General features: G+C 38.9%; 2 protein-coding genes across 2 annotated transcripts; both read left to right on the plus strand.

Annotated features, from left to right (window-relative positions):
• The first annotated feature begins 1,249 nt into the window (after nucleotides 1–1,249).
• brd2b (bromodomain containing 2b) lies at nucleotides 1,250–19,252 on the plus strand. The gene is made up of 12 exons (XM_041794060.1): nucleotides 1,250–1,369; nucleotides 6,653–6,935; nucleotides 7,121–7,258; nucleotides 8,319–8,460; nucleotides 8,597–8,760; nucleotides 9,888–10,382; nucleotides 10,595–10,723; nucleotides 10,868–11,113; nucleotides 13,109–13,362; nucleotides 13,516–13,832; nucleotides 15,651–15,776; nucleotides 18,029–19,252. Exons 1-12 carry the CDS (start codon nucleotides 1,338–1,340, stop codon nucleotides 18,157–18,159), a joined length of 2,457 nt encoding a protein of 818 aa, XP_041649994.1. The 5' UTR covers nucleotides 1,250–1,337; the 3' UTR covers nucleotides 18,160–19,252.
• Nucleotides 19,253–20,864: 1,612 nt separating this feature from the next.
• Nucleotides 20,865–26,084, plus strand: LOC121513830 (H-2 class II histocompatibility antigen, A-U alpha chain-like). The gene is made up of 4 exons (XM_041793818.1): nucleotides 20,865–20,928; nucleotides 21,219–21,476; nucleotides 23,471–23,755; nucleotides 25,340–26,084. Exons 1-4 carry the CDS (start codon nucleotides 20,871–20,873, stop codon nucleotides 25,465–25,467), a joined length of 729 nt encoding a protein of 242 aa, XP_041649752.1. The 5' UTR covers nucleotides 20,865–20,870; the 3' UTR covers nucleotides 25,468–26,084.
• Nucleotides 26,085–27,838: the final 1,754 nt, after the last annotated feature.

Raw genomic sequence — 27,838 nt, forward strand, 5'->3', positions numbered from 1 at the left:
AGGGAATTGTAGACTTAAATTTTGCCCATTAGGTGCTACAGTATGAGTTATTTTGGTCTTTTCTACCAGAAAACGTTATATTTAATTTTCATCACATACTCTGCCGGAGTAAACGGTTTTATAATTATTTTGCTTTGTGGTTAGGCTTAATTATACTTTCTTTCAAGGTATCTTCATTATTGATGCCACTAAGTTTGTTGATATCATAGGAGCCAGGGGGGTGGCTCACCCTGGACTGAAGCCCTGAATGTTTTCTCACAAGCCCTGGATCTTTGAGGTTAGTAAAAAGTATGTTTCTGCTGAGCTATGATGGGTAAATGCAAAAAGAAACAATAATAAACAAATGGGCCAAGCTTAGGGAATGTATTGCTTATGGCCAAACGGACTAATTTAAACCTTTTTCAGTACTTCTAACACTTCATGCACACTACGATGTAAAAAGGTACTTAACGTTTAACGTGCTAAATATAGACTTTTTCGCATTGTCAATCAATCTGCCTGGATACATACACTTTGTTTTTAACGTGTTTTTTAATTTTTTGTCAAAAAAGAATAGAGGCTATTATTAACTTTGGTACTTAATTCCACAGCCGGGGGCAAAGGTGAAAATGATTGATCTTGAACATGTTGGTTTCAAAATGACAAATGTCTTGAGAGCTGCAGGAAGTCATGGATGCGGGTTGGGAAAAGTATGCTGATTGGATTATGTAATATCACCTGAAATCCGACCAAACTTTTCTGGGTTAAATATTCCTGTGCCCAAGCATCATACCTTCTAAAATCTGCATCCAAAACTGATACGCATGCCAAGAAATTGCCCGACAACATCTGCCGCAGGCCAAAATAATGCAGCATTTAAATTATATGCTAATCCTGGAAAATTTATCGACGGGGTTTTTCAAGGCTGAGAATACAGAGTCAGCATTTCACGCATGATATGAAGATGCTATATTACCATTTCCTGAAACAGAGTGCAAGAAGAAAAGGGACGCCTTGTAGTTTAAAAATTTTAAATAAATTCTTAAATTTGAAGCTTCCTCGCAGAGCAGAGCCTGCTCCCATTGTGTTGATACCACTCAGAGAACAACATGTACCAAGGGGAGTGATGGGCGTTTCCCGCAGTTTGACGGACGTTTCATCACAGCCAATAAGAATTTAGAAACACATTGAACGCGACAGGAAATACGTAACACTGCCACGTGGTAGGTTTATATAGGGTCAAGCGGAAGCGTTTAAGCGCCATTTCATTGCGGAGTTGCTCTGTGGTCTTTCGGTGGAAGTGCAGCGTCAATAGTAGTTAAAAAATTGGATTGTAACAACACACCGCCTTCAGCCCGATGGAAGCGGCAGTCAACCCGCCCCACGACAGGTAAAGTCCGCCTCTTTGGGCTGAAGATATCTGTCTAACGGTTAATGTCATCCGCAGACATTAGCTACGTTACTGTAACCGTTAGCGTCACTATAACAACGCTAGCTTGTCAGACAAACGGTTGACTTAAGATATTATAGCTAGCTACGAAAGCAGTCTTTCTGATAACGACTTGCTTCCATGTGAATATATAGCTAAATATGCAGACTAGTCTTATCCCTTACCTCTTGGTTTTATTGTTGAGCTAGCACAAAGACAGCGAATGACAGCTGCAGCCCCAGCGGCTGGTTCAGCCGGCTGCTCCCCGCCGGCTTTCTGTCAGCCGGGTCATTCATCGAACAGGCACCCTGCTAATGCTAATCCTGCTGTCGTGTGACTATCACATTAAGAGGACCGGGTATGCAAACCAATTCAGTATGTCTCATGCGCACATCATTTTATAGTCAAAATAGTGCCTTAAAATCAATTAACCCTCAGAGTTGGCAGGTATTGCTGCTGCCCAGCAACGCAGCCTTGTAGTCCTTTAGCTTAGCTTCGCTCTCCTGTGCCGGTGGATGAGGAAACGTCTTCATGCTGCCGGACGATAACTGGGATTGACTGATGGACTAATAGATCGACCTATCCAGTGCAGTAGCTTTAAATGTCGTGTTTCTTTATGATAGAAAACCCACGTCTACCAGTCGTTACTGTCATTGTAGGGTAGTGTTTACAAACAGTGAGGGCGGGGCATCCAAACCACGCGATCACCAGCTGTTGGAGAGGAGAGGAGTCTGCCTTTTCTTTCTTTGTTTTGATTTCTTGTGAAAGCATTAACACTGCTAACACCTTTGCAGTTTAATCAGAAGTTAAAGTTTGCACAGCAAAGCCACATTTATTACATAAAGCTGCATTAACAACTAATTTATAAGACAATAAATTATATATTATATTTACATTTCATTATTAGAACAGTACTCATATAGGCTTATGTTGATACTCTTTAGGGTTGGGTTATATGGGCCAGGGTTGGAAATAGGGCTGAACAATTTAGGAAATAACCTATTTGTTTTTTTTGTTTTTTTTTTCCCCAACATTGCTATTGCAATTTAATATGTCATTTTAATTTCCTCTTGTGTTTTTTTTAACAAACACAAGCAATAAATCACTCTACAAACTACAAAAGTTGACTTAAGTGGTTCTCAACTGGTCAGGCATCAGGACCCACCATTTAAGTGGTTGAAAAATATTAAATGGCTTAAATTCATTTGATGAAAAATGTTGCAGTTTGTACCCTAAATGAAAGAAAACAGGACTGGACAAAGAGGATAAACCAACCCTTGACATGCTTTAAATTTTACAAATACAGGGCTAAACAAAATTTATTAGACTACCTGCCATTTGTCTCAAAGACCATCCAGCATCATGAAGTGCTTTAATGCGGACTCTTTCATTTTCATTGAGCTCTCCACATTTTACCATTTTGAACAAGAATGAGGGATTTCAAACTGAATTCAACCAAATTTGAGCTGGCTCACTGGGCTTCTCTGAGGAGTCAGAAATTAATCAAGCATAACGTTCAACCACTAAAACTAGTTTTTCTGTTCAGGAATGCAAGTAAATAAGTATAATTTGACATATTAATCAAGAAATAATAAGATTGTATTTTTTCAAATATGTGGTACAAAGAAAAATCAAAACTTCTACGATGCGATATTACAGTAACATAACATCCTCCTAATATTTTATAAAACAACTAAGAAGTGCTCAAAAATGTGTGTGAGTGGAAGTTAACTCTAAAATTCATTCATTGCATCAAAGCTTGTGTTTTTCTCACTGCTAATGCGGTCCATTTGGCCTGCCTGGACTCTGACTGATGTAGTAAATCAGCTCATAGGCTTCGCCACAGTTTTTGTGTCAGTGGGGCAGGTGTGTGCTGCTTGTGTTAGTGCAATATAACTTCTTCTAAATCTGCTTCATGTGCTCCACTCAGGCAAGAAAAGAGAGGATGATAGGGTTTAAGCTACAGTGACAGGAGTCCCTCATTTGACTCCATGGACTGAGAGACTCCCTAGGTCAACATAGGACATGGTCTTTGTAGTGTTGTGGAACAACACAGCCATAACTATGGGTGCATATGAGGTATGGACATTTCCTAAAAATTTCTTACACTTAATCCTTTATAAACTGTTGAGGGATTTTTACTCTGCATTTTAATTTTTATGTGACTGTTGAAGTAGAGGGTGATTGTATAGACTACAGTACCACAGTCAAGGGCACCAAAGATGTTTTGTCCTTTTAATTTGAGATTATCAAAGCAAGCCAGATTTCTGCAAAAAAAATTGTGTTGCACACCATTGAACCAATTCTAAACAGCTTTTGAATATATTAAATATGCAAGAACAGCTTTTATGCTAGTTTTGTGCATGTGTTAGTGTAAGCTTTCTTTTTTAAATTGTGCATTCAAAAGCACAAAAACTTTAAGACATTTTTTTATGCTCTTGCCGTTATCAACATGCAACAAAGCTGTTGTGTTGGGCATCCTTGAACATTACAGAAAAAGCTAAATACGTCACATTTTAGTGTTAAATAAAGGTTAAAATACACCTGGTCTGTGATATATAACAATATATCTCTTTCTCACAGAGTAGGGTGAAGGTTTGCTTTGAGGACAGGCAGAACATGGTGTGAGTTCAAGGGCAGATATACTTTAATATTGGAGGGGGCAACAAACAGAAATTTCTCTCAATGGCAGTTCCTGAGGTTGACGCCAAAGTTGCAGTCAGACTCTCTTAAGTAAAAATAATGCAACAAACTGGTATAGGGGTATTTAAAGAAAACATTGTCTCTTCAACTGAATCATTAAAGGTAAATAACTTAAGGGGTTGTAACACCATGATGAATCTTAGGTACACTCCATAAAGACCAAAAAGACATGAACACAAAAACAAGTCATCTGTATTTAGTCTAAATCAGAAAGGCCTATATTTATTGACTAAGAGTGACAAATGCTCATCATACTTGGAAACTCTAAGCTGCTGCCTAACTGTCCCTGCCTCTCGGTGCCCATATGTCTTTAATTGCCTGATGACATTATAAAACATTTTTATCTGTACTTCTTGTCATTCTCTTAAAGATTTATTCAAACGGTTGCTCATATGGCTGGATCCTCTCTATTGAATTTTGGTGCAGTGAAAAAGAATCAGATGCCTATTCTCCTTTACTGGGCATTTTAATAAACTGGTGGATAAATAATCACATGAACATACATGCACACAGTGCAGGTGCACAAGTAGAAGAAATCATTCCCTATTAACTGAGAAAAGACTTCAATAATCTAATTAAATTTCTTATAAACAAAACGTTTTAAATAATATTTTTTCAATAGCAGGTGAAAAACAGGATGCAAAAGAACGTGCAAGAAACTCTTACAGCATAAAACATTTATTTTTTAAGTGTAGATAAAAAGTTGCACCCTGTCAGCATTTTTTTTAACTTTTTTAAATTTAACAAAATGTAGCAATAATTGTTAAGTTAAAGCAGACTTTCAAAAACTGTGGATTAATCCACCTGCTTCCCAGCAGTTGTTAAGTAGTTATTAAATGCATACATCATTTATTGCAGTACAATATTAAAAGACTTGATAAGGGTGTCTGCGTTTTAGGAATTTTACTTGGATTAAGAGCATACTGTTTTAATTATATAATTTTATAGTTTTGAATGCTGGACTGTTACTTTTAACTCTGTGTTATGTCATTTTCTTGGGTCCTTTATCCACAACTAAAATTGTATTCAGTGAAGTATCACTTTTAATAATTTCACCAGTAATGGCCAACTTCCCAGCACTTCTGTAGCTAGAGCATTTTGCCTTCTTTTCTTTTCAAAGAAAGATGTCTCGCTCTGATCTGAAACTATAATGTAGAATTTTCTGATTTTGTGATATGAGATGATGTTGATAAAGTTGGTATGCCTGTTCCCAGATGCACTCAGCTCTGAACTGGGTATATAAATAGTGAGCAGTTGACGGGTTTTTTTTTACCTCCGCCAAGGAGGTTATGTGATCGGCAGGGTTTGTTTGTTAGTTTGATTGTTTGTTAGTTTGTTAGCAACATAACTCAAAAAGTTATGGACGAATTTTGATGAAATTTTCAGGAAATGTCAGAAATGGCATAAAGAAGAACTGATTAGATTTTGGGTGTGATCCAGATCACCGTCTGGATCCAGAAATTTTTTTAAGGATTCTTTGCTATTGGGAGATAGAGCTAATGACGGAGGTCTGTGCTCTCCGAGTGCTTTTCTAGTTTTAAGATATATTTTTGGGCTTTTTTTTGCTTCTGTTTAGAGAGGAGGACAGTGGGTTGAATCGGAAATAAGGATGGGTGATTTGGGGTGAGACATGCCAAAATCACCTTAATTAGGCGTAATTCATATCTTTATTGGGTGTAAAATCATGTTAACAGTTTTTTTAAGATTTATTGCTCTAAAGTCTCTCCAGTTACTCTCTGATCCCTGTCATTTTTTTGTCTGAGTCCGTGAGCATCCACAGCTGTGGAGCACAGCAACTTTTGGAAAAAAGAAGCAGATGCAGGAAAAGGAGAGGGGGTTGGAACAAACCACTATGAGGCACTGAGGGGGGACAGGCGGGTTCTTCAAAAATATTTAAGGCATTGTTTTGCATTATACAACGCAAAATTACTTGTTCTAAGGACACGAATGGTGGAGGAGACTATTCAATGATTTTATCAGATTGGGGTAGTCCAGACCCCCCTTCTCTGTGATTTCTGCCAATGATTGTGAATGTATCTCCTGATTGAGAAATTGTAAGAGCTAAAGTTGCTGCAGATGCCTCTTATAGTTTTGTAGCTCTTAAATCATTGGAAACTTCAGGATTTTATTGCTTACTAAGTCTCACATAAGGAAGTGTTTTTTAGAAGGTGAGGACCCATACAATGGTGGTTCCCATGACTGTGCTAAAAGTAGCAGCCTGTTGATACAGCTCTAGTTCCCTCAATGGCTGTTGGCTGATTTTGAGAGCAGGGTGTTAGTTCACAGGGACTTAGTTATGTGCATTAGGCACATCAAAGCTGCTGTTTTTAGTGTTTTGAATATTATATGTTGGACATGTTTGAGAGTGGTGAAATGATGCAGTCAGTGACTGTTTAATTAAGTATGGCATTGTCAAATGTCAAACTAAAGGTCTTTCTTTTTTCCACCATCTTTCTCTCTGTATGGATCTTATGCTTCCAATTTTAATCATTTCATCTGGGTCTCATTTCCCTTACACTCGTTCTGTTTCCTCCTCTTTAGCTCTCTGGTCGGGTTGTCCAGTGGCGACCAGCACTCCAGTTCGAGCAAACGCATTCGTAAGCCCTCCCTGTTATATGAGGACTTTGAGAGCCCGTCTCTGCCGCACACATTGCCACAGGGACCTCCTGCCCCACCACAGCCCCCAGTGAAGGATCCCAGCCGGCCGGGCCGTATGACCAACCAGCTGCAGTTTCTGCAGAGGACCCTGATGAAGTGTCTGTGGAGGCATAACTTTGCCTGGCCTTTCCACGAGCCTGTGGATGCCTATAGGCTCAACCTGCCGGTGGGTTAAGAGGCGGAGATGCACCACGGACTTTTGCTTTTTACTTCCAGCAAATGTTTGTGAAACCACAGTGGTTTCCAGGCTCAAATGTTAAAGTATAAAAACACCCATGATCATCCTCCTTTTGAAATGTCACATATTTTGTTAATCTTTTCACTTCTTCTGTTTATCAATATATTTTTCAGGATTACCATAAAATCATCAAACAACCTATGGACATGGGCACCATCAAGAAGCGTTTGGAGAACAACTTCTACCGCTGTGCCAGTGAGTGCATACAGGACTTCAACACAATGTTCACCAACTGCTACATCTACAACAAGGTATGCTGAGAGGTAGAACACATACGCTTACATGGCTTTCTATCACGCTTTAGTTTTACTTTCACCCCAACCTTAAAACTGTGACCAAGCAGTTCTGATAATAATACTCTTTCTTGATAAGAAAGTGCAATTTGAAACCTTTTTTAATTTCCCATGACAATTCGTTTATCTAGACCTTTGCAAACAGACTCTCTGTAGCCCTGTGTGGCAACAAAACATGTGCTGACCTGTATATATTCTATAAAAGTGTGCTGCTGCATATCTTTTGAGGCAAAATGGAAAATGAAATCGTCAAGTTGACTACAGGATAATTATAAAAGCATCCAACTGTTTTGGACCATGTTGCTGCCAAAAATGGTGTTGTTTTATTTCTATGCACATCTTACTGAGACTTTGACAGTGTTTCAAAATCAGATGTGATACTAGAGCCTTCATTTACTTCACAAACCATATAGCTCAGTGCAAAAATTGTGATCAGTTGTTTCATGGGGGCGCCATTCAAAATGTTGTGAAAAGCTTGTTGCTATGGTCACTGTCCTGAACTGACCCTTGTACCAAAGACAAACAACAAAGATGTCTCATGCAGCAAGCTGTCTTAGGGGAGGAAATATAGAGGATACTGAAGTCAGTATTTTTGGTTTCTTTTATATTCTAATGCGAATTGGAAACATAAGGTTTATTGATTTAGAAAAACATATAGGGAGAGCCAATACTTTTGCTTTATAGAAACAGGGTTTCTTTCCCAAATTTCTAGTGTTAAAGGCAACTTCTCTCTAAAGCTGTCAAAATCAGAGCAAAACTGTGACGAATTTCAGTCCATGGTCAGAAAACTCTAATTTCTTCTGATCTTGCTGTTCCAAATTAAAAAGCAAAACAGATTTGACATGCTTTGGCACACAGTCTAACATAGTAGAATTGATTTTTGATTCTGAGTATCCCAGATTGACATCAAACATCATTCTAACGTTCTGTTTCATCTCATACAGTTATTGTCCTTTAGAATAGGATTCAATTAATCTTTTTTGACTCATGTGCATTGCACGTTTTTTTTCCTGGTAAGCCAACAGATGACATTGTTCTGATGGCCCAGTCCTTAGAGAAGATCTTCCTCCAAAAGGTGGCCCAGATGCCCCAGGACGAAATTGAACTACCTCCTCCAGCTCCTCGAAACAAGAACAATAGAGGAAGGGGTCGCAAATCTTGTGAGTCTGTGCTCAACTTGCAGCCTTGTATGAGTAGTAATTTTAGTAATGGCATTGAATCAGAAATACCTTTTGATATCTGTCTATTTCTGTTGCTGAGTTTAATCACTAAAATTAAATGTACTTTCTATCTCAGCATCAAGGGCTCAGCAGGTGCCAGCAGTGTCCCAGTCAGCCTACTCCCCTTCTTCCTCAGATACTGGGGAGTCAATGCTTGCCAACTCTCCTCAGACTGTGCTGACCAAAAACCTGCCTCCTGCCAACATCATGGGCCTTCCCCCTACACAGCCAACAACCAAGGTAAATACAGACAAACATAATACTGATTGCAATAAAAAATAAATTGTACAGAAATACCTTTGGCATCTTTGATTTTATGCTGTCTTTAAAGATAGAAATGTTTGAGTCTATGGCTGGGGATATAATTGCTGTTAACTTGTTTTGCACATCCTCAAAAATAAACGCAACATGGATGTGAGATGTACTATGCACATGACCAAGAGAGGCGAGGATGGTGTGACAGTTAACACAGCAGCAGAGACAATAACAGCTGAAAGTTTAACTGGTACTGATAAAACAAGTCAACCATTTTCCACATCCTAAAATGTGTTATTGTCACTGCACAGAGATAAACATGTCAGTCAAACCTGCTGGAACAGATAATTCTGTTTTAGAAACTGATGTATAACCCTGTAAAAATAATGTTAATGAGAAAGATGTTGCAGTTCAAAAAATGACCATGTAATTGGTGTTGACATGGCTGTTTGTATTAGTTTAGTGTTTTTTAAAATAAATACATATCTGATGAGGATGTTTTAACATAATAACTAAAAAATAAAGTTTTTTTTTCTTTTATTCACAAGGACTTGTTTTGTCTTTTATAACAGCCACATCTGTGAATGCAGTCAGCTTAAAGCCACCTGCTGACACGGTCATAAATTAAACCGATACACTGGTAGCATTACGTCTGTGCTGCAGAAACAGAGTGCAGACGGTGTGTTCTGACCCCCAGTCATCAGTCTGGCTGATCTGATGTTACTATTGATTGTTGATGCCATTATTAAAATAGTTCTACATTTTAGTAACCTCCTTAAGTGTCTGTGTTTATAGTTTACATTTAACACATCAGGTAGTTGTATATGGCCGGAGCTCTCTTGTTTGCCCTCTGGTGACGTGCGTTACGAATATTCAAGTATACTTTCAAGAATGTTCATGATGCAGCCAGACACAAACAGATATGCAAGATGAGACAGCAAATATGTCTCCAGCCTAACATGTAGATGTTTGTAAACAGAAAAAGTTGACCTTAGACTGTGAATTATTCAGTCTACTTTTGAGTCTAGCAAACTATTTTATTTTGGGTATCATAGGTTGAAATGAAGCACCAGTGTTTTGATGATAGCAGCTTAAAACCTGCTTATTTACAGAAAAAAGGTGTGAAACGCAAGGCTGACACCACCACCCCTTCCACCATGGGTCTGACTGTGGGCATATCAGGACCAACGCACATGGTGGGCTTGGGAAAAGGAGGCCATGGAGGCCAAGTCCACGACCCCTCCGTGCATAGCATCACCTCCATAGGGGGCATGGGCCTGGACAGTCCTGGGATGGGCCTGGTCAGGAGCCCTGGTGGTCCCGTCCTGCTTCAACCAATGATGGCAGGAACTGGACGCAGAGTAGGCAGCGGACGTCCCATTAAACCCCCCAAAAAAGACTTACCTGACTCTGTACAGTCTCTGCCCTCGAGGAAAGGCAAACTGAGCCCTCAGCTGAGGTACTGCAGTGTGCTGCTCAAAGAAATGTTGTCAAAGAAACATGCTGCGTATGCCTGGCCTTTCTACACTCCTGTGGATGCTGTTGCACTAGGACTACATGACTATCATGACATTATTAAGTGTCCCATGGATCTCAGCACAATCAAGGTGACTCATATATGTTTTAAACACTCCTTTTCAGTGTTTCTTATCCAGACATCGTTATTTACAACTGCCTGTCTTTGAAAGTATTGGAGCAGAAAAGCTGCTAAAAGATGTGATTTGCAAAATACCAATTTCATATTAGATGAAAATCTCATTCAAACTTGAAGAAAGAACTGTTTTAACCTGTTATTTTGTGCTTTCCCTACTCTTATCAGAGGAGGATGGACTGTCGTGAATATAGGGATGCACAGCAGTTTGCCAGTGATGTCAGACTCATGTTCTCTAACTGCTACAAGTACAACCCACCTGACCATGATGTTGTTGGCATGGCCCGCAAGCTGCAGGTGAGCCTGGTTATTTGATTCTACTTAATCATGAGACTTCAACACCCGAACTGCCAAAAAATGAGGGACCTTTTTTCCTGCATCGGTTTATTGATTATATTTTTTAACTTCTCTTCTCATTCTTAATCGCCTCTTTTGCCACAGGATGTTTTTGAGTTCCGTTTTGCAAAGATGCCAGATGAGCCCCATTTGGATCACACATCCATGTCAATGAGCGGTCATCCAACGTCGTCGTCCTCCTCTTCTTCATCCTCCTCGTCCTCTTCTTCCTCCACATCAGAAAGTGAGCCAAGCAGTGAGAGTGAAGAGAGTGAAAGCAGCCCCAACTCAGACAGTGAGGAGGAGCGAGCACATCGTTTGGCTGAGTTACAGGATCAGGTTTGCACACAGGTAACATCCCTGGTAATGTTAATTATAATTGGAGATGCCCCAATTAATAGACAACTATTCATTTTTCAACAGTTGTCATTAAAAGTATGTAATAATTGGATCGCCAAATAACCAGAACAGATTACTAGGGATGGAAATAGTGATTTTTTTTTATTGATACTGATACCATATCAGGTCACTTTATTGATCCTTTTCTATTATTTGATGGATAGACAAACTACTTTCCATTTTTAATAGAAGTGGTATTCCTTTTTCTCGATGCTACATTTGAATACATACCGACATTTTATGTATATTTACCTTTTTGTCATTTAACTGAGATGGCCCCTTGATGTATTCATCTACCAGCTTTTTAATAAGCTAATTAACTTTTATTTAGCCAATTTCTACGCAGGATAATGTTTTTAACAAACAGGAGTTACGTAGAACTTTCTTATCTCCCAGCCGGAGTCTTTTTTTCTTCAAGCTGAGAGTTGAAGGTGCAGCATTTTGGTTTAATTTGATGCACAGTGCTGATGTATTTTGAGCTTATTTTCCCCCTTGTAAGAACTGATGTATGTTTTTTGCACCAGAGACATGATAAAATTGCATTACGTCACAGAACCTTTGAGACTCAACAGCATTACTGATAAGCTAAAACACAAATTTTCAGGTTTTGAAAAATACCCAACTGGGTCATTTAGGAACCCGGGTTTCCATCTCCATCTCTATCCCTGTCTCTGGCGTCTGCAACTAAGAGAAGGACTGTTTGTGGTGTACGATAACTAACTAGGCCCACTGAATTGCAAGCCAATAAGTACTCAGCATATTAGCACTGTAAATCAGATTAAACTTAAAAGAAGTGCTGTCAACTGTAACCCCGAATTTCCATATAAAGCATGCGCACACGCAGAACGCCGATGAATCGAACTGTGGAGCACTTCGCTCCCTCTCTAGTCTATCAGAGCATTTCCATAGCCGGCACTCTGGACCGGCAGTGGCGCGTGCCTGGAGCGCCACTCCGCTCTGCTTCGTTTCAGATACGCTGCAGGTCTATTTCAGTGCCGGCTGCTGCCAAACCTCGTAAATTCACTGTCATTCAGAAAGCACCAACCATGGAAGTCACAAGCGTAGAACATCCAGTTCTTTCAAAATAAAACACAATGCACAGACTCCCAATCGTAAATCATCACTTTATCAACATTATGTCTTATCCTGCAGCGAGAGCAAAGTGTCACCAAGAGGTCAGTGGGTCACAGAGCTTCAATGGCACCATTGATGAGGAAAAGTTAACTTTTGGGGATATTTAGCCAAAGAATTTTGCATAAAACCACAGATCCTTTAAGCAAACATTAACCTTTTAACTTCCTAATGTACTCACTCAATGGAGGAAGCAATAATATCATGGACTTATACTGGAAAGGATGGTAAATTAAGCCCAAAAGGTAAAATAGTCCGCTGTTGACATGCTATTCCTGCGTGAACTTGCAGTTTTCCCATGATCTCTTCCTGATGATCAGGGCTGCGCGCCGCAGCGCTCTAGACTCACTTCCAGTGGGCGAGGTCGCTCGCCTTTGGTCGGAGCAAACCCGCGGCGCACACGCTGTATATGGAAATTCGCGGTTAGTTTGAAAAAGTCACTGTCGACTTACCGACTTGCCGAACTTCTGCTGCTGTAGGTTAGTCATCCTCCTTCGTTTAAAAACAGCCCTGGTAAGATTCCCAAACTCTAAACGAGTCCCATTTATTAAAATTATTAATCCATTATTAAAATCTGTACTGCAACTGACAGCTAGTTAGCCTGTTGAACAAAGTAAGAAAAAGCATGTTGTTGACTGATGAAGTAACATCAAAATACAAAAAATAATCTGCACTGGCTGATCTCATTGTTAGATGATTGGTATTCCAGGGGTAAAAAATATGATTGGGGTGTCTCTAATTTCAGTAACGATAGCTCTGCATGCCAAGAAACCTTTGCTAAACAACCACCTTTTTTTAAACCAAATTTTCTCACAGCTCAGAGCTGTGCATGAACAGCTGGCTGCCCTCTCCCAAGGCCCCATCGTCAAACCTAAGAAGAAGAAAGAGAAGAAGGAAAAAAGGGAGAAGAAGAAAAAGAAGAAGCTGGAGAAGCGGAGTCGAGGGGGCAGGAGCAGAGCTGGATCTGAGGAATGGAAAATGCCCGGCAAGATCTTGAAAACCAAGTCAGCCAGAGCAGGAGGATCCCAGCCCAAGAAAAACCAGGGGAAGAAGAGTAACAAGAACAGCAAGTTAGTGAAATATTTACCCAAGAATGTCTTATTTTTGTAGCAATGTGGAGATTTTTTTTTCATACACATTGTCCTGTGTTTTTATTAACAATATCTAATCAGCTGACTGTCTATATAGCTTTTGTCCTGACTTTGTCACCTTTATTTCTGCAGGTCCACAAAGAAGCCGTTCTACCCTCCACTGACGCCTACAATGCTGCCACACTACGACTCAGAGGAGGAAGAGGAGATCGTACCCATGTCTTATGATGAGAAACGCCAGCTGAGCCTTGACATTAACAAGCTCCCGGGAGAGAAGCTGGGTCGTGTGGTACACATCATTCAGTCCAGAGAGCCTTCACTAAGGGACACAAACCCTGAGGAAATAGAGATTGACTTTGAAACACTCAAGCCATCAACTCTGAAAGAGCTGGAGCGCTACGTTATGACCTGTCTGAGGAAGAAGCCTCGTAAGCCGTATGCTGAACAAGGTAAATGAAAATACAGCCAGCATATTTTCTGATAATGATGTCCTGTAAATAGATTTTTACTCATTAACATGGTGGCATCACTGAAATTTTAAAGGGATGGTTGCTCATTATCCAACATGAATTGCAGCTGTGCTTTAGGTAAACCTGGAGGGCAGCTTTTAACTTGGGTGCAAACTTTTGCAGCTTGAATTTATTTTGCTGTGGTTGTACTTTTTCAGTGTATGTCACATTGCACAGAGCCCTGAGTGCAAATCGGTAGATTCGATTTTCATTTTCATATTAAGTAAAATCATAATTAAGACACTCAAAAACAATTTGTAAAATGGTCTTTTGGCAAAAAAAAAAAAAAAAAAAATATATATATATATATATATATATATATATATATAGGTATATGTATTGAGTCTTTTTTCTAAGGTTTTTTTTTTATAGATGAGGCTTTTAAATGGATGTTGATTTATGGCAATAATAGGTTAAAAATGTATTGTGTAGGTCTTGGGGGGGCTTTGCCATCAATATGAGCTGGGGGAGGCTCCAAGGAAAAATGGTTGGGAACCACTGTTGTAATCGACTGCAGTTAAGTCCTGGGCTCGTCCTCACAAATGGGGGCACGGGAACATCAGAGAGTGGGAAGAGACGTTGGACTACTCCTTGCATTAGCACATCACCAGCAGTAAGGTTACAAGACTGGTGAAAGCAACCTCTGGGGGATGAACATGGATCACTTTCCACTGGAAAGTGCAGAAAAGATGCATGCCTAATTGGTGTTTACGTGATAACTCCCACTGCCAGAAGAGGGAGACAAAGTCTTACTTTTAAATGCGGCCCCTTGCTCAGAGGTTAAATTATCCATCGAAGTAACAATAATAAATGTGATACGATCAGTAAAGATGCACTGATTGTGAAAATCAGGGTCAGTGCCAGAGTTTTAAATTAACTTTTTGTAGCAAATTGCCAGTGTTTTTTTAAATTACTGCTTTTGGTGTGAGATTCCTACAAGACTGATATTTTTCTCATGTTTGACTTCAAAATCAGAGCAAAGTATGTCCAACAGGTCACTTCTGCCTGATTTAAAAAAATACCCCCATAGATGACCAGTTAGGTGTACTCGATGCCAGTATTGTATTGATACTAAAGAAACTGATAAAAATCTGTTAATGCCCCATTATTGACTGTGGTGCTGATGTTTGTCAGCTTGATTGATATTGCCAGTATCGATGATGAACTGATGTGCTGGGGTATCCCTAATCAACAGTTTAGCAAATGGCATGTAAAGCTGTAACAGAATATGGCAGACATTAATGCTAAAGGAATAAAAAATAATCAAGAGACAAGTTCACTGGGTAACATGCATTGCATTAAAAAAAAAAAGTCAAATAGTGTGAGTTTACTAAAAACTGGACCAAATTTTCTGGCTTGTGATGTTGTTCTCCCTGATGGTTATTGCACTTGACTTAATTGCTGGACTTGCATCTTTAAGTAATCTCCCTACTCTGTGGGATTCAGCAATTGAAGGGCTAGTTTTCCTCCTGAGTAATCACAGCAGCGTAAACGTATTAAAGTTATAACAGTTACTGTATGTAAAAAAATTATCTAGTTCTCATTAGTTTATCTGGTTCATACAGTATAGCAACAGAACGTTTGCTGCAGTTCATCTGTGACATTTTAGTTCACCTGTAACATTTTGGGGATGTCTGTTAGCTATGTGATCAAGTTTCCCATATTAGCTAAACCCACCCACCAAAAAGACTCTTAACAAAAATGATTGGTACCGCTACGGATGAGAATCATCTGTAACATCTTTTATCATCTTTGTAGGAAAGAAAAATAGCATTGGCAAATCGAAAGAGGAGCTTACTCTGGAGAAGCGGAGGGAGCTCGAGAGGAGGCTTCAGGATGTCAGCGGGCAACTCAATTCTGTCAAGAAACCTACAAAACCTAAAGGTGAGATAATGTGTCTCTATTTCTTTGACAGGGATATAACAGCTCACTGAGGTCACAGCACAGTTGTTACCTCGGTTTTTGGGGTCACGTAGTACACTTACAGGTTTGGTTTAAAAGTGGAAAACTGGTGAGAAGTCCTGGATGCATATTTCTATGTTTCTCTTTGTGATTGCATAAGTGAAAAATACAGTTTGTTCCATCTTGTGATTGTTGGTACAGTCTTTACTGAACTGAGGCAAGAAATGACAGCTTAGACCAGACTTGAACTTAGCAGCCATACATGGGGCACACCCTAACCAATAGGCAAATGCACCCATGACATCTAGTAGTTTAAGATTATAAAAAATAAGTGGAACAGTAAAAAGCAAAACAAAATGTGTGTATCCTGCTAAACCACTATGCCACAGATCGCAACTGCCTTAAGTAAACGTGAGAATCTATGTTGTAATAAGGCTTGAGCACTTTCAATACTCAGTTGAAGCCAGGCTTGTCTACTCCCATTTTCCCACAGATATCCCTTAAAATGTAATAACATTGGTACTGACTTTAAGCGTTTCTGTTTTCACGTCCTGAGGCTTTTTAAAAACAGCACAGAGAAGCTGAGGGGAGAGATAAGGAGCTGGCAGGTCTCATAGTTCTGCTGTGACTTCTTGCTAGTTTGCCACTGCATGTAGCTTTTCTTCTTGTGTTTTTTTTGTCTGCTTCTTTTTTTATTTAAGAGCAGTTGGACAGGTAAGAGCATTGCTACCACCTGTATTGGGGTGTGGATACGATGTTGTGGATACCAAATTTTTGTTCCAAACTGTGACATCTGTATTACTAATGTTCCTAGGTGTATAATTTCCCATCTGATTAAATACATTTAGCTGTCTAGTCTAAAGTAAAATAAATTAATTCTGTAAACAAACTTCCCACTGCAATGGTAAACAAAGTCACGATGTAACAATGCAAAGTTTGTAGAATGTGGAGAACATCAATAATGCTAGTACTGTTGGCCTCTTTGCAGTTTAATGCCCACATTCTTGAGCTTAATATTGTCGCTCATTGCTTCAGTTAAATGTGAGTATAGCCTGACACATATTCTGAACAACTTTATCCCCAGTTTCTAGATCAAAATAGTACTTAAGTGTAGTTTCCACAAGATGCTATCAGTTGGACTGGGTAAAAAAATGGATTCTCCAATTCAGGTCAATTTTAATTTTTAATTATGATATTGATTCATATAATCTAGACATAAATCTTTATATATTGGCCTGCTCCATTTCCTGGCGGCTCTTCATGCTACCAGTCTCAGACTTACGTTACTCTTAAAGCTTGGACTGGCTGGACTGACTTGCACATGCAATACATGTGATCCTCTGGGGTGCTCTGTGAAAGTGGAGCGCTGTCTCAACCACGAGTGATTTGTAAAAGCCTCTGTATACAACACTCCCTGCAGTGTGCTTTAACATACTTCCTATTTTCACAGCCCCTTCCCCGCGCTAACTACGCACAGACTGTTAACGGGGGAAATGAGCTCTCAGAAAGAGGAGGAACTCTTATAATTGGGGAAGAGATGAATAATAAACTACCATCTCATGGTTTTTCTTTAAAGTCAACACAGTAGAACTTTCTTAACAATGTACACAACTTGATTATATGATGCAAATTTTTTTCATCAGTGTTGTGGTTTCTGTCATTTATTAATGAGCATAAATGTCTGTCTGTAGCACACGACACTTAACTGTAGGGAAAATCAGCCTGCATGTTAGATTCAAAAACTAGAAAGACAGAGGCAAGCTGGAAAAAAGAAGGCCCATATGCAAGATGTGCCAAATTATGGTCCAAACAGTAACAATTTTCATTAGATAAATTTAGGCAGTTCAAGATTTTGAAGAAATCTGGTCACAATCTCTTATAAGAGGTGGTGGTGCGTCCTTATACCCGGCCAGATAAGAACTACGGGTTTAGACTGAGCATTTGGCTGGCACTGTAGTTCTGAAATGATCAAATAAATGTTAAGTAGTTCAACCAACCCAATACTAACTGATGCCAACCACAGAAGGGTTCAAATTTAACCATATAGTGGGCTAATTCTTGCATCCCTTGTCCAATCTGTGCTGTTTCAGGAAGAATGCAAATATTGTTACACCCCTGTTGAAGGTACAATCTCATGATTATTGTTGGTCTTACATGAAGTTTTTACAGGTAAATAAATGTTTGTGTTCCTGTTTGCCTAACTTATATCCTCATGCCTGTTGTCCTCTGTGCAGTGGAGAAGCCCAACGCTACAGAGACTCACACACAGCCCTCACGCCTCAGCGGCAGCAGCTCAAGCTCCGACTCTTCCTCCTCCTCCTCCTCATCCTCGTCCTCAGACACCAGTGACTCAGACTCTGGTTGAGCTCCTTCCTGCGGCTTTGAGAGAAACACTCTAATAACTCAGGGACTTGGGCTGGCCCAGGACACAGCACACCCTGAAACAGTAGTGGGCTGAGAAATAAAATACCATGGCAGAAAAAAGAAACTCCAAGAGGACTCATTAGTTTTGAATGTGGGACTGAGGGATGAGAAGCAACGTCTCCGTGGATTACCCGAGAACCTAAACACTAAATGCCTTGGTTTCCCCTCTCTTTCCCTTTGTAAATACTTGTAAAAAATTAATGTTTCTTTTATAAAGAAGAATTTTATGGTGATCCCCAAAGAGGGAAGCAAAGTAATAAAAAAAGATGTGGAAAGATGGGCCTTATTCCAAATCTGCTTTGGCTGGCCTTAATGCTGCGTGGTGAGGGAATGGAAGAGTTTATTTATTTGTTTTCTTCAGCTACATTTCCTCTGAAATTACTGGAATTTAAACCAGCAACCTCATGGTCACGAGCCTTTCTTTTCTAACATCTGGCCTTCCGCTATGCTTCATTTTAGATGAACACCCCAAATCTAAGCCTTAATCTAACCCTCGTGAACAATCTCCACAACTGGAAAATAGAAGTATATTCAAGCTCTGAAACTCAAATGTTCACATACATTTTACTTTCTGCTAGTTTAGGTCAAAGTTCAAAGTTAGCTACAATTTGTTTCTGGTTTATCTCTTTTTTGTTTACAATCTTTGTTGATGCAGTTAAGTCTCATTTAGACATTTGATTCATGTTGCAGTCTGTTTAACAACATATAGTTGTTTTTACAGAGTAAAGTAGGTTCATACAATAGTACAGTATAGAAAAAGTTAATCATGGTGTAAACATGAAGTTTGCATTTAAAGGACATTCTGTTTTTGCAATTATTCTTGCCTGCACTTTTTCCCTTAAACGCCCACAAACTGTTTTTAAGACGGACAAGTCTTAAACAAAAGTCCTGTTGAATTACTGTGTTCAGTATTTTAAATCCTGTTCCTTCTGTTCAGCGTGGATATTCCTCCCACAATTCTCTGCATTAAACTAAAGTGTGCAACTAAAAACTCACTCTACTGAATGTTGTCCGATTAAAGTGATGGTTTATAATTTCCATGTTGTCAAATATTGCTTATCTGTTGTTTTTTTAACACATCTGTAGCACTTCAAAAGTAAGCAAAGGTTTCTTAAAGAGATCCTTTAGCTGTTCAGCACTTATCAGAACAAACAGTATTATCAAAGTTACACAAGTTCCCATAAAAGACGTCAAAGTCCTCGCGGTGGATCCATCGTTGAAGCTGTTGGTGAATGTTCAATGAGAGAATATATGCTTGTATATACTTAAACTGTATTTGCTGTTGCACAAACTATTGTATTCCTGCTGTTCAGTCTTTTTTTCTTTCTTTCTTTCTTTTTTAATCTAACCTGGTTACTTCTCATTCCAGCTATTGTTTCCTGAAGAGAGTTCTCATGAGCATCGCTGTCTCTGTTCAAACAGGTTGTTGCCTCTCAGAAGCAAACCTTTTCATTTGACAAGTGTGTTCATTAAACTATTCTCTTCTGTAGAAACACCGACTGTTGTTTGGCTGTTTTGGGTCTGTTTGAGAAAAAAAAACCTGTTTTCATTCAAAACTGTGAATGAGGCAGGAATTTGACACAGAGGAAATTAGATTAAATGTAGAAAATAACAAAATCAACATTCTAGAGGTCCAGTGTCTTTAAAGTTACTGTAAGATTTACTAAGCTCATAATTCTTTATTTACAATTTCAAGATTTTACTGCAGGTGCTGAAAGCTGGTTGTCTCTCATCCTTTTTTGTAATTTCACAGAAAAAAAAACCCCTCAGGTAATTTAAAAATTTTGATGTTACTGGTAAAATTGACAATATAAAATACAGCTGCACAAAATATCTGCCTTGATGTTTCTTTTATGACTTAATGGGTTAATGAGTTATACAACATTTTAAAAAAAATTTTAAAGAACAGTAAATAAAAACAAAGCTTTGGAAACAATTTAATCAATGTAAACACGATTTTTGAAATGGTACTACTAAACTTTATTTTTATCAATAGAGACAATTTCTAGTGCCATTAGAAAGTGTTCAGACCCCTTTCACTTTTGAAGTTTGTGATGTTGCAGCCTGATTTTACTGTTGGGAGAAAAACATTTTTATTCTCATTATTCTAAACTCAGGACCCCATTATGACAAAGTGAAAACAGAATTTTTAATTTTTTAATTATTATTTTTTTTTTTTATCAAATTCCATACATCCATATGGAGCCCCTTACAGGGCATGGGGGAAAAAACATAAAAATGATGATGACATTTTTTTTTAATATTTTTTTTTGGAAACCATTTGTGAGATCTCAAATAGGTATATAAAAAAATCCCCCACCATATATATATATATATATATATATATATATATAACATCTTTTTTATTGTTTCCCCCCATGCCCCTCCTGGGGCTCCGTACCCTTCCAGGGCACCATGCCTCCCTGATACCTCCATGTTCCTGATGATTTTTTTTCTTCCACTAGGTGGCAGCAGTCATTAAAGTTAAAATGACATCAGTGTTTTCAGGGTTCCTAAGTTTCAGTCCCACAGCCCTCACAGGCCTAGTTGTGAGTTTAAAGGAAGTAATTGAGTCTGCAGTTTCATGTTTGGGAGGGACTAGACTCTAACAGTGAAACTGCCCCGCTCAGTTTGGAGGAACTGAATTACAACATGGCTGTAAAGCTTTTCCCACTGCTGCTTGTTATTTGTTTTGCAAAATGCAGTCAAGGTAAGGTTTAACCTGTAGATTGAAGGTTGAAATGAAGAAAACTTGTAAGAAGATTGAGCATGCAGTAGGCTATGATGATGTGCATGTCATTTTTTTTTTAATCAGATGTGTGCCAAATGCTTTTTGTTGGACATTTTCTGCTTCTGTATCATTAAGATAAACTATTTTCTTACATTTTATTTTACAGGTATGCTACATTTTGATAAACAGTTGATTCTAAATTCAAACAATCTCATATGTCTTCTTTAATGTTTTTATTCTTTTCTGATCTTTTTCTTCTTTAACTGCAGGTAAACACCTGCTTCGCTTTTTGACTTTCTGTACGAGGAACCTTAAAGGTGACGGCCAAAATGATATTGAGTTTGACGGTGATCAGCTCCTTCACACTGACCCTTTTACCGATCAGATTGTCCCGCGTCTGCCAGAGTTTAAACAGCAGTGGCTCCCTGACCCTGGAGTGTCCCATGACTCATATGTGAGCTACGGTACCTGCCATTACAACATTGAACGAGTCCCAGGATTTTATAATTATCCTCCAGAGAATATAGGTAAGACACAAAATTTTTAGTTTTTTGTACTGATAATATAGAAATATTATAAAGATCTTAAGATCCTTTATCTGTATGGCAGAATACCACCTTAATGCATTAAAAATAGAAGCACTGCTGCCATTAAAAGGGAGTCTTGTGACTAATATATACTTAAATCAGACATAAATATATGTTAATACCAGTGTATCAATGTTTCACCTGAGTTTTAAAGGTGTATAGAGCTGAGGTAGAGCCTCATTTTTAACCATATTTTGCACCACTTCTCACTGTAAATACATGAGATATAGTCCAATAGAAATGTAAGAGAAAAGTTTTCATATGTTGTCAAAAATAAAAAAGTAGTATATTAAGATCATCATCGTAATATTGCAACTCAGTGTTCCATGTTCATCCGTCTGTCAAAATGTGAGCTGACAGGCCCAAAATGTCCTGAGAAATGGTCTTATATCTCAGTCCAAGTTCCCAGAGGCTTTAGAGAGTCTTATTTGTGTATTAAACATAAGTTAGAGAGGAGTGGACTGCATCATAGTAGAGGAGAACAGATGCAGAGACAGTCCTTGCAGGGTGTTATTAACCTCTGTGTTTTTAATCATGCGTGTGTCATCACGGCCTCATGCCTTAAGCTTTTTAACGCAAAGCCAGGGACTTTCCATGAGCTGTTCAACAATACTGGTATTTGCATGTTTGAGTGCCATCTCAATGAATGACCTGAAGTATGAAAGGATGCTGATCATTTTAGGTCATCTAAATTCTTCAGGATGCTTGAGTTGCTGGTGGCCGAGTGGTTATGCCACCCCGTGTACGGAGGCTGCAGTACTCAAAGTGAGCGGCCTAGGTTAAAGTCCAGCCTGTGGTTCCTTTCCTGCATGTCATACCCCAGTCTCTCTCTCTTGCCCACTTTCAACCTCTATCCACTGTCCTGTCTGAATAAACACAATTAAAATTACCTATATGCACTCATATCACACATTCATACTTTCTCGTGTCCACATGAATTCTTTCACATTTCAAAACATTACATGACTTTGTTGTTTTTTGAAAAGAAAACAACTCAATGCTGTTCTTTGTTTTTAATTTAACGAAGAAATGTCGTCAAGTTCTGATAAAACTGGCGCTTTAGCATGCTAATCTCTTCCGCCATAGAACTGCCCCTCGTCGCTGATTGGTCCTGTCACTTTCTAACCGGGCCCAAGCAGTTCAGACGGGAGCTTTGCAAGATGGATTCACCACAGTAAGAAACACAGAAACGTGCGTATCCATCTGCTATGCAAGGTTACTCCTTACTTGTATATAAGAAATGCTAAGTCCCTCACAACCCCCCCCCCCCTTTGGAAAAAATACACATCAATTTTAATTTTTTTCATTGACAAATCCCAACATATTTGGCTGTTCCTCATAAAAGATCAATGCATAAACTATCCATTGTAATGACAGTGTATTAGGACCTCTCTCTTGCTGACCCCCATAAAGGAGGGGCTTTATATTGTTCAGGATAACAGCAGCAGTTTGTTGTCAGTTCAATCAAGGGAGACTGGTAGCTGATTAAAAGATAAACATTTATTTTACACAGATGTGATATTGAATCGTTGTCAGAGTCTCTTTGGTGTTTCACATAGCATGATCGTAGGCGCCTGCCCTAAGAGGCAGCAAGATCTATCCTCCTGTGGAGTTCAGACAGTGGTGGTGGTGCTGGCCAATGATGTCATCTGAGGCCGATTAAATGAAAGTGGGTCAAATGTGAAGCCAGAGGTTGAAGAGATGATGTCTGAGGGTTCTGCAGTAAAGAGGCTGACCACTCTGCAAATACAAGGATGACATCTTGTAGACTTGGCAGTGATAGTGAGGTGGAGGGTCACTTGCAATATTAACATTTTAAGTGTTAATAATAAGGCTGATAGTACGGGTTACATATCTGTGTTGTTGTGATGTAGATGTGTGGCTCTGTAGTCTTATTTAATCTCTCTCACTGACATCCATCAATCCATCTGCAGCAATTCCCACCTCCCAGATCTACCCAAGGGATGAAATGGAAATTGGAGTCCCTAACACACTCATCTGCTTCATCAATAACTTCCACCCACCAATGCTTGACATCACCTGGACTAGGAATGGGCAGCCGGTGGACCAGGCAGACGTCAGCCAGACTCAGTATTACTCCAACAAGGATTTCAGCTTTTACATGGCGTCGTACCTGGACTTCACTCCGCAGGCTGACGACATCTACTCCTGCAGTGTGGGACACATCGGCCTAGCAGAGCCTCTCACCAAGTTCTGGGGTAGGTTGCTCATAGCATGTAAATCAGCTGGTGCAAAAGGAAGGAAGGGAAAGATTGATGACTGCAGCCAATGCTGATATGGTCCCTATTGATTTATATTCATTCACATCATGGGTTCAAATGTGAATATCTATTGGATTCACTGCTATTGAATTTGTGCAGACAGTCACGATCTCAAGTGGATAACTTTACCTTTGGATCACCTTGAGATTAAATGTTATTTTATTGAAATGTTTAGACTACTATTTGCACAAGTGGTTCTATCATAAAGCAACCATGGGCAATATCCAGGGGCCTTGTGCTCCCAGGGGCTTCAATATATAGCCATTATAGGCAGGGCTAGTGGGGGAGGGTTTAAAGGTAGGGTTCAGCCAAATGAGGAGCCATTGTAGAGTTAATCTGTGATTGCCGTATTCTATTTTTGACCTGAATAATAGCCACTCTTATAAAAAAACAAAGAAAAAATGTTTTTTAATCAATGCTATAGTACATAATAGCCTTTTAAAAATTAAAAACCCATTTTCTGACAACAGAATTACCTTTTCTTTTGCTTATGTGACCATTATGGATGGGCACATTGACTAAAACATTTTAAAAGTGATGTCAGACTCCATAGCTAAGCCATGATCTACACAAACTTCAGGATGCCAGAGAATAAAGTAGAAGGAACTCAAATGACCTAGAGTGAAAAATAATGAAATTATTCCAAAAAAAGGCAAAATGGGTAAAAAACTGCAAAAAATGCCAGGAAAAAAATTGTGGAAGTGGTCACAGAGTGGTAAAAATGGGTTAAAAGAGGCAAAAATAGGATGGAAACTGCAAAAATGGATTTCGAAAGGTAAAAAAGGGGCTAAAAGGGGTGGTAGAATGGTGAAAAGCAGTTAAAAAGTGGAAAAAAATCTGTCAAAAGAGGCACACTTGGGTTAGAAGTGGAATAAATATGGATAAAATGAGTGGAAACAATGATGAAAAGGGGTTATAAAGTGGCACAAAAAAGTAATTTTAACAGCAGATGCAGTAAAATCTTGACACATTTTTCAGCTCCAAATTGACGTAACTGTTAGCCAGGATGCTAACACAAATACTGCTGATCCAACACATATGCACTGATATCATCAATAAATAACAGGAGAATTAATTCTGTGGACTGGCCTGAATATAAGTGTGCATCAAATATTAGTTATATATCTACAAATCAATTCTCAGGAAGAGTATTTTGAATGTAAACAAGGGACCAAGAGTTAAGAAAATAGCATAAAATTTACTTTAATGTCCCTAAAAAGTCCCTGCAGGACCCATGGCCCCAACAGCAAGGTCCAAAACCCTCAAAAGCCCCCAAATGTCTTTTATAAAACAACTGATAGTTGGGTAGATACTGTGTCCCCACTGAAACAATGAATGTGTGGATTACTGGGTGGTAAAATGGCATGCAGGAAAAAAGATTTGCAGCAAAAGAACAAATATTGCACCAATAGGGATTTATTTTAACTTTTATGTTACACCTGGCCAAGAGACATGTAAAAATACTATGATTCTTATTTCATATTATTGTAACAAATGTCTGTTTCTGTGTGTTTCCCACAGAGGTTAAAGACATAGATCATCAGCTCATGGAGACAGCTGTCTGTGTTTGTGGTGTGATCCTGGGGCTGATTGGAGTTGTCACAGGGATCTGGTTCATCGCGAAAGCCAACAAGTCCTGCCAAGCGTAACAGGCGTCAAGGCAAACACCTGAATCTCGATGTCAGATGTGTGATCATTCTTGCCTTTCTTCCTTGGTGTTTTTCCTCAGGGAGAGAGATGGGCTGAGATTTATTTTTGTCCCCATCATGGTGTTTTATTTTACACCTTTATGATTGTGTGCTGCCTTCGCCTTTTTCTTTAGACATTTCTACATCAACACTTAATTATGATCCTGATACGGACAAAACACCTTTTTTAAATACAGTAAACATAAGTGCAATAGAGCCAGTTTTTATTAAAACAGAGACTGGAATTAAGGAACGAACTAACCTCTTCTAAAATTATCGAAATCTGACAAAAGACTACTTCAACTCACCAAGTAGATAAAAACCTGGGCTGATAAGTCCCACAGTGATGTGTTGATTTTTTTTCAGTTGAACACAAGTAAGGGATCTATTTACTTAGTTTGGTTATTATTATTATTATTCCATTTTAAATATTTCTGGATGACAAATTTTAAGCCTATGCACCAGTGGTAGCTGAGACTGATACCATTATTATTTCAGGCTGTTCGCCCATCTATTGTTACGTTCCTTTCTTGGTCATGTGGTATCTTAAGAATGTGACAGATTTTCATCAAACTTTGCACAAGTATCAACTCTGATAAAGGATGAACTGATAAGATTAAAGAGGTCAAAGGTCATGGGGCTTGTGTTCACCCCTTGCTTTCCAGGCTGTTCTTTTAAACACAATTTCTTTAGAGTGCTTTGAGAGACTTTCTTTAACCTTAAAGTGTTTTCCTGACTAAATGATGTACATGTTTTATTTTAGATGTCAAAGGTCAAAGATCAAAGTCATGGGGCTTGTGTGCGTGGTTTGCTTGTGAACGTGAAATCTCAAGGATGCTTTGAGGGACTTTTCTTCAAATATTTAAACATCTACTCTCACTTTAGAATGAACTGTCAAGACTTTGGAGGTCAAAGGTAAAAAGAATTAGAACACCATGGGCTCAATTTCATTTTTTAACATGCAAAAATTCTGATGAAAAACAACAGACTCAGTGTGCAAAGGTCTAAAGAGGGTGGCAGTGTGCAGTCTGGATGAGGAGATTGTCATTCCTAGAGAAGAACCAAACAGAAAAGCGCTAAAAGTAAGCAGGAAAAGTAATATTCAAAGTCAGATTTAGTTGCAGTATTAGTGAAAGGCTCAGAAACCAGTGTGGTTTTCATAAATATTTGCTGTTTAAATGTACTACTTTGGGGTCCTGGTTTAGCTCAGCTGATAGAGCAGGTACCTGTATACCAAGGCTAAGGCCGTCAACACACAGGTCACAGGATCGAATGCTGATTCCAGCACTGATTGGTGCAGGTCTTCCTCCACTCTGCCTCCCTATTTCCTGTCTCTCTTTAACTGTCCTATCAAAATAAAGACAGAAAGCTCAAAAACAACCTGAAAATGTTGTCCTGTGTATCTCTGAAGGCATTTTAATTCTGTGGCTGCTTGTTGTTTGTCTAACACTCTTTTAACTGACATGATTGATTTTTCATCTCAACAAGGTTTTCTTGGTTAAATAAAAGTTAACTTCATAATAGAATGAAGCGGCATTATTCATATTTTGCTTTCTTTCACTCTCACACTAACATATTATTGTGTTGTCATGTATTAATAAAGCACACAATGGGAAGTTTGAATGTTTGTTTCTCCATGTTTTGCATGTTTGCACGTTTGAGCACTGACAAGAGGACATTCAAATGAAAGGGAACTGTGCTTTCTTTGTCATGATCATTGGCACATTCACAAAGTCACTTTTATTTATTTCAGCAGCAGCTTACCTTTTGGCATGACTGCTGGTGCTGCAGTGACTCATAACACAAAGGCTCACTTAACAATGCTTGCCATATCTGCTTATATAAGGCAGAAAAGAACTAGCAGACTAGTACAATGAACAATGAACCATTATCTTTTGTAACATGACTGCAAACTTAACAAACTAACTTGGACTAATGTGGAATGCACACAAAACACCAGGTCAGACTTGTACCTCCTCACAGTTTCTTATAGAATGAAATGGTGCCATTCAAGAAAGGTAGGAACAGGAGTGACCTCTAAGAAGGGCTCAGAGACCAGATGAGAGCACTGTGGGAGGATGGGTTTGAGGGAGTGGTGGAAATGGAATCTTTATAGCAAAATGTTTATATTTCTGGATCATGCCAAGGCAACTAATGATGTAGCAGGTGAATTTTGTGTAGCACGGGGAGATTGGAGCCAGGAGATTTTTGCATGTAAGTCAAAGTTGAAACATATGCTCAGCTGACCAGAGAACTAGCACATTAAATGTTTGGGTTAAGCTAGAAGACTAAAGAAAATACTTTGATCCAGGCAGATTTACCATTGAACAGC

The sequence above is a fragment of the Cheilinus undulatus genome, linkage group 8, assembly GCF_018320785.1.
Source record: "Cheilinus undulatus linkage group 8, ASM1832078v1, whole genome shotgun sequence".
Taxonomy (NCBI): Eukaryota; Metazoa; Chordata; class Actinopteri; order Labriformes; family Labridae; genus Cheilinus; species Cheilinus undulatus.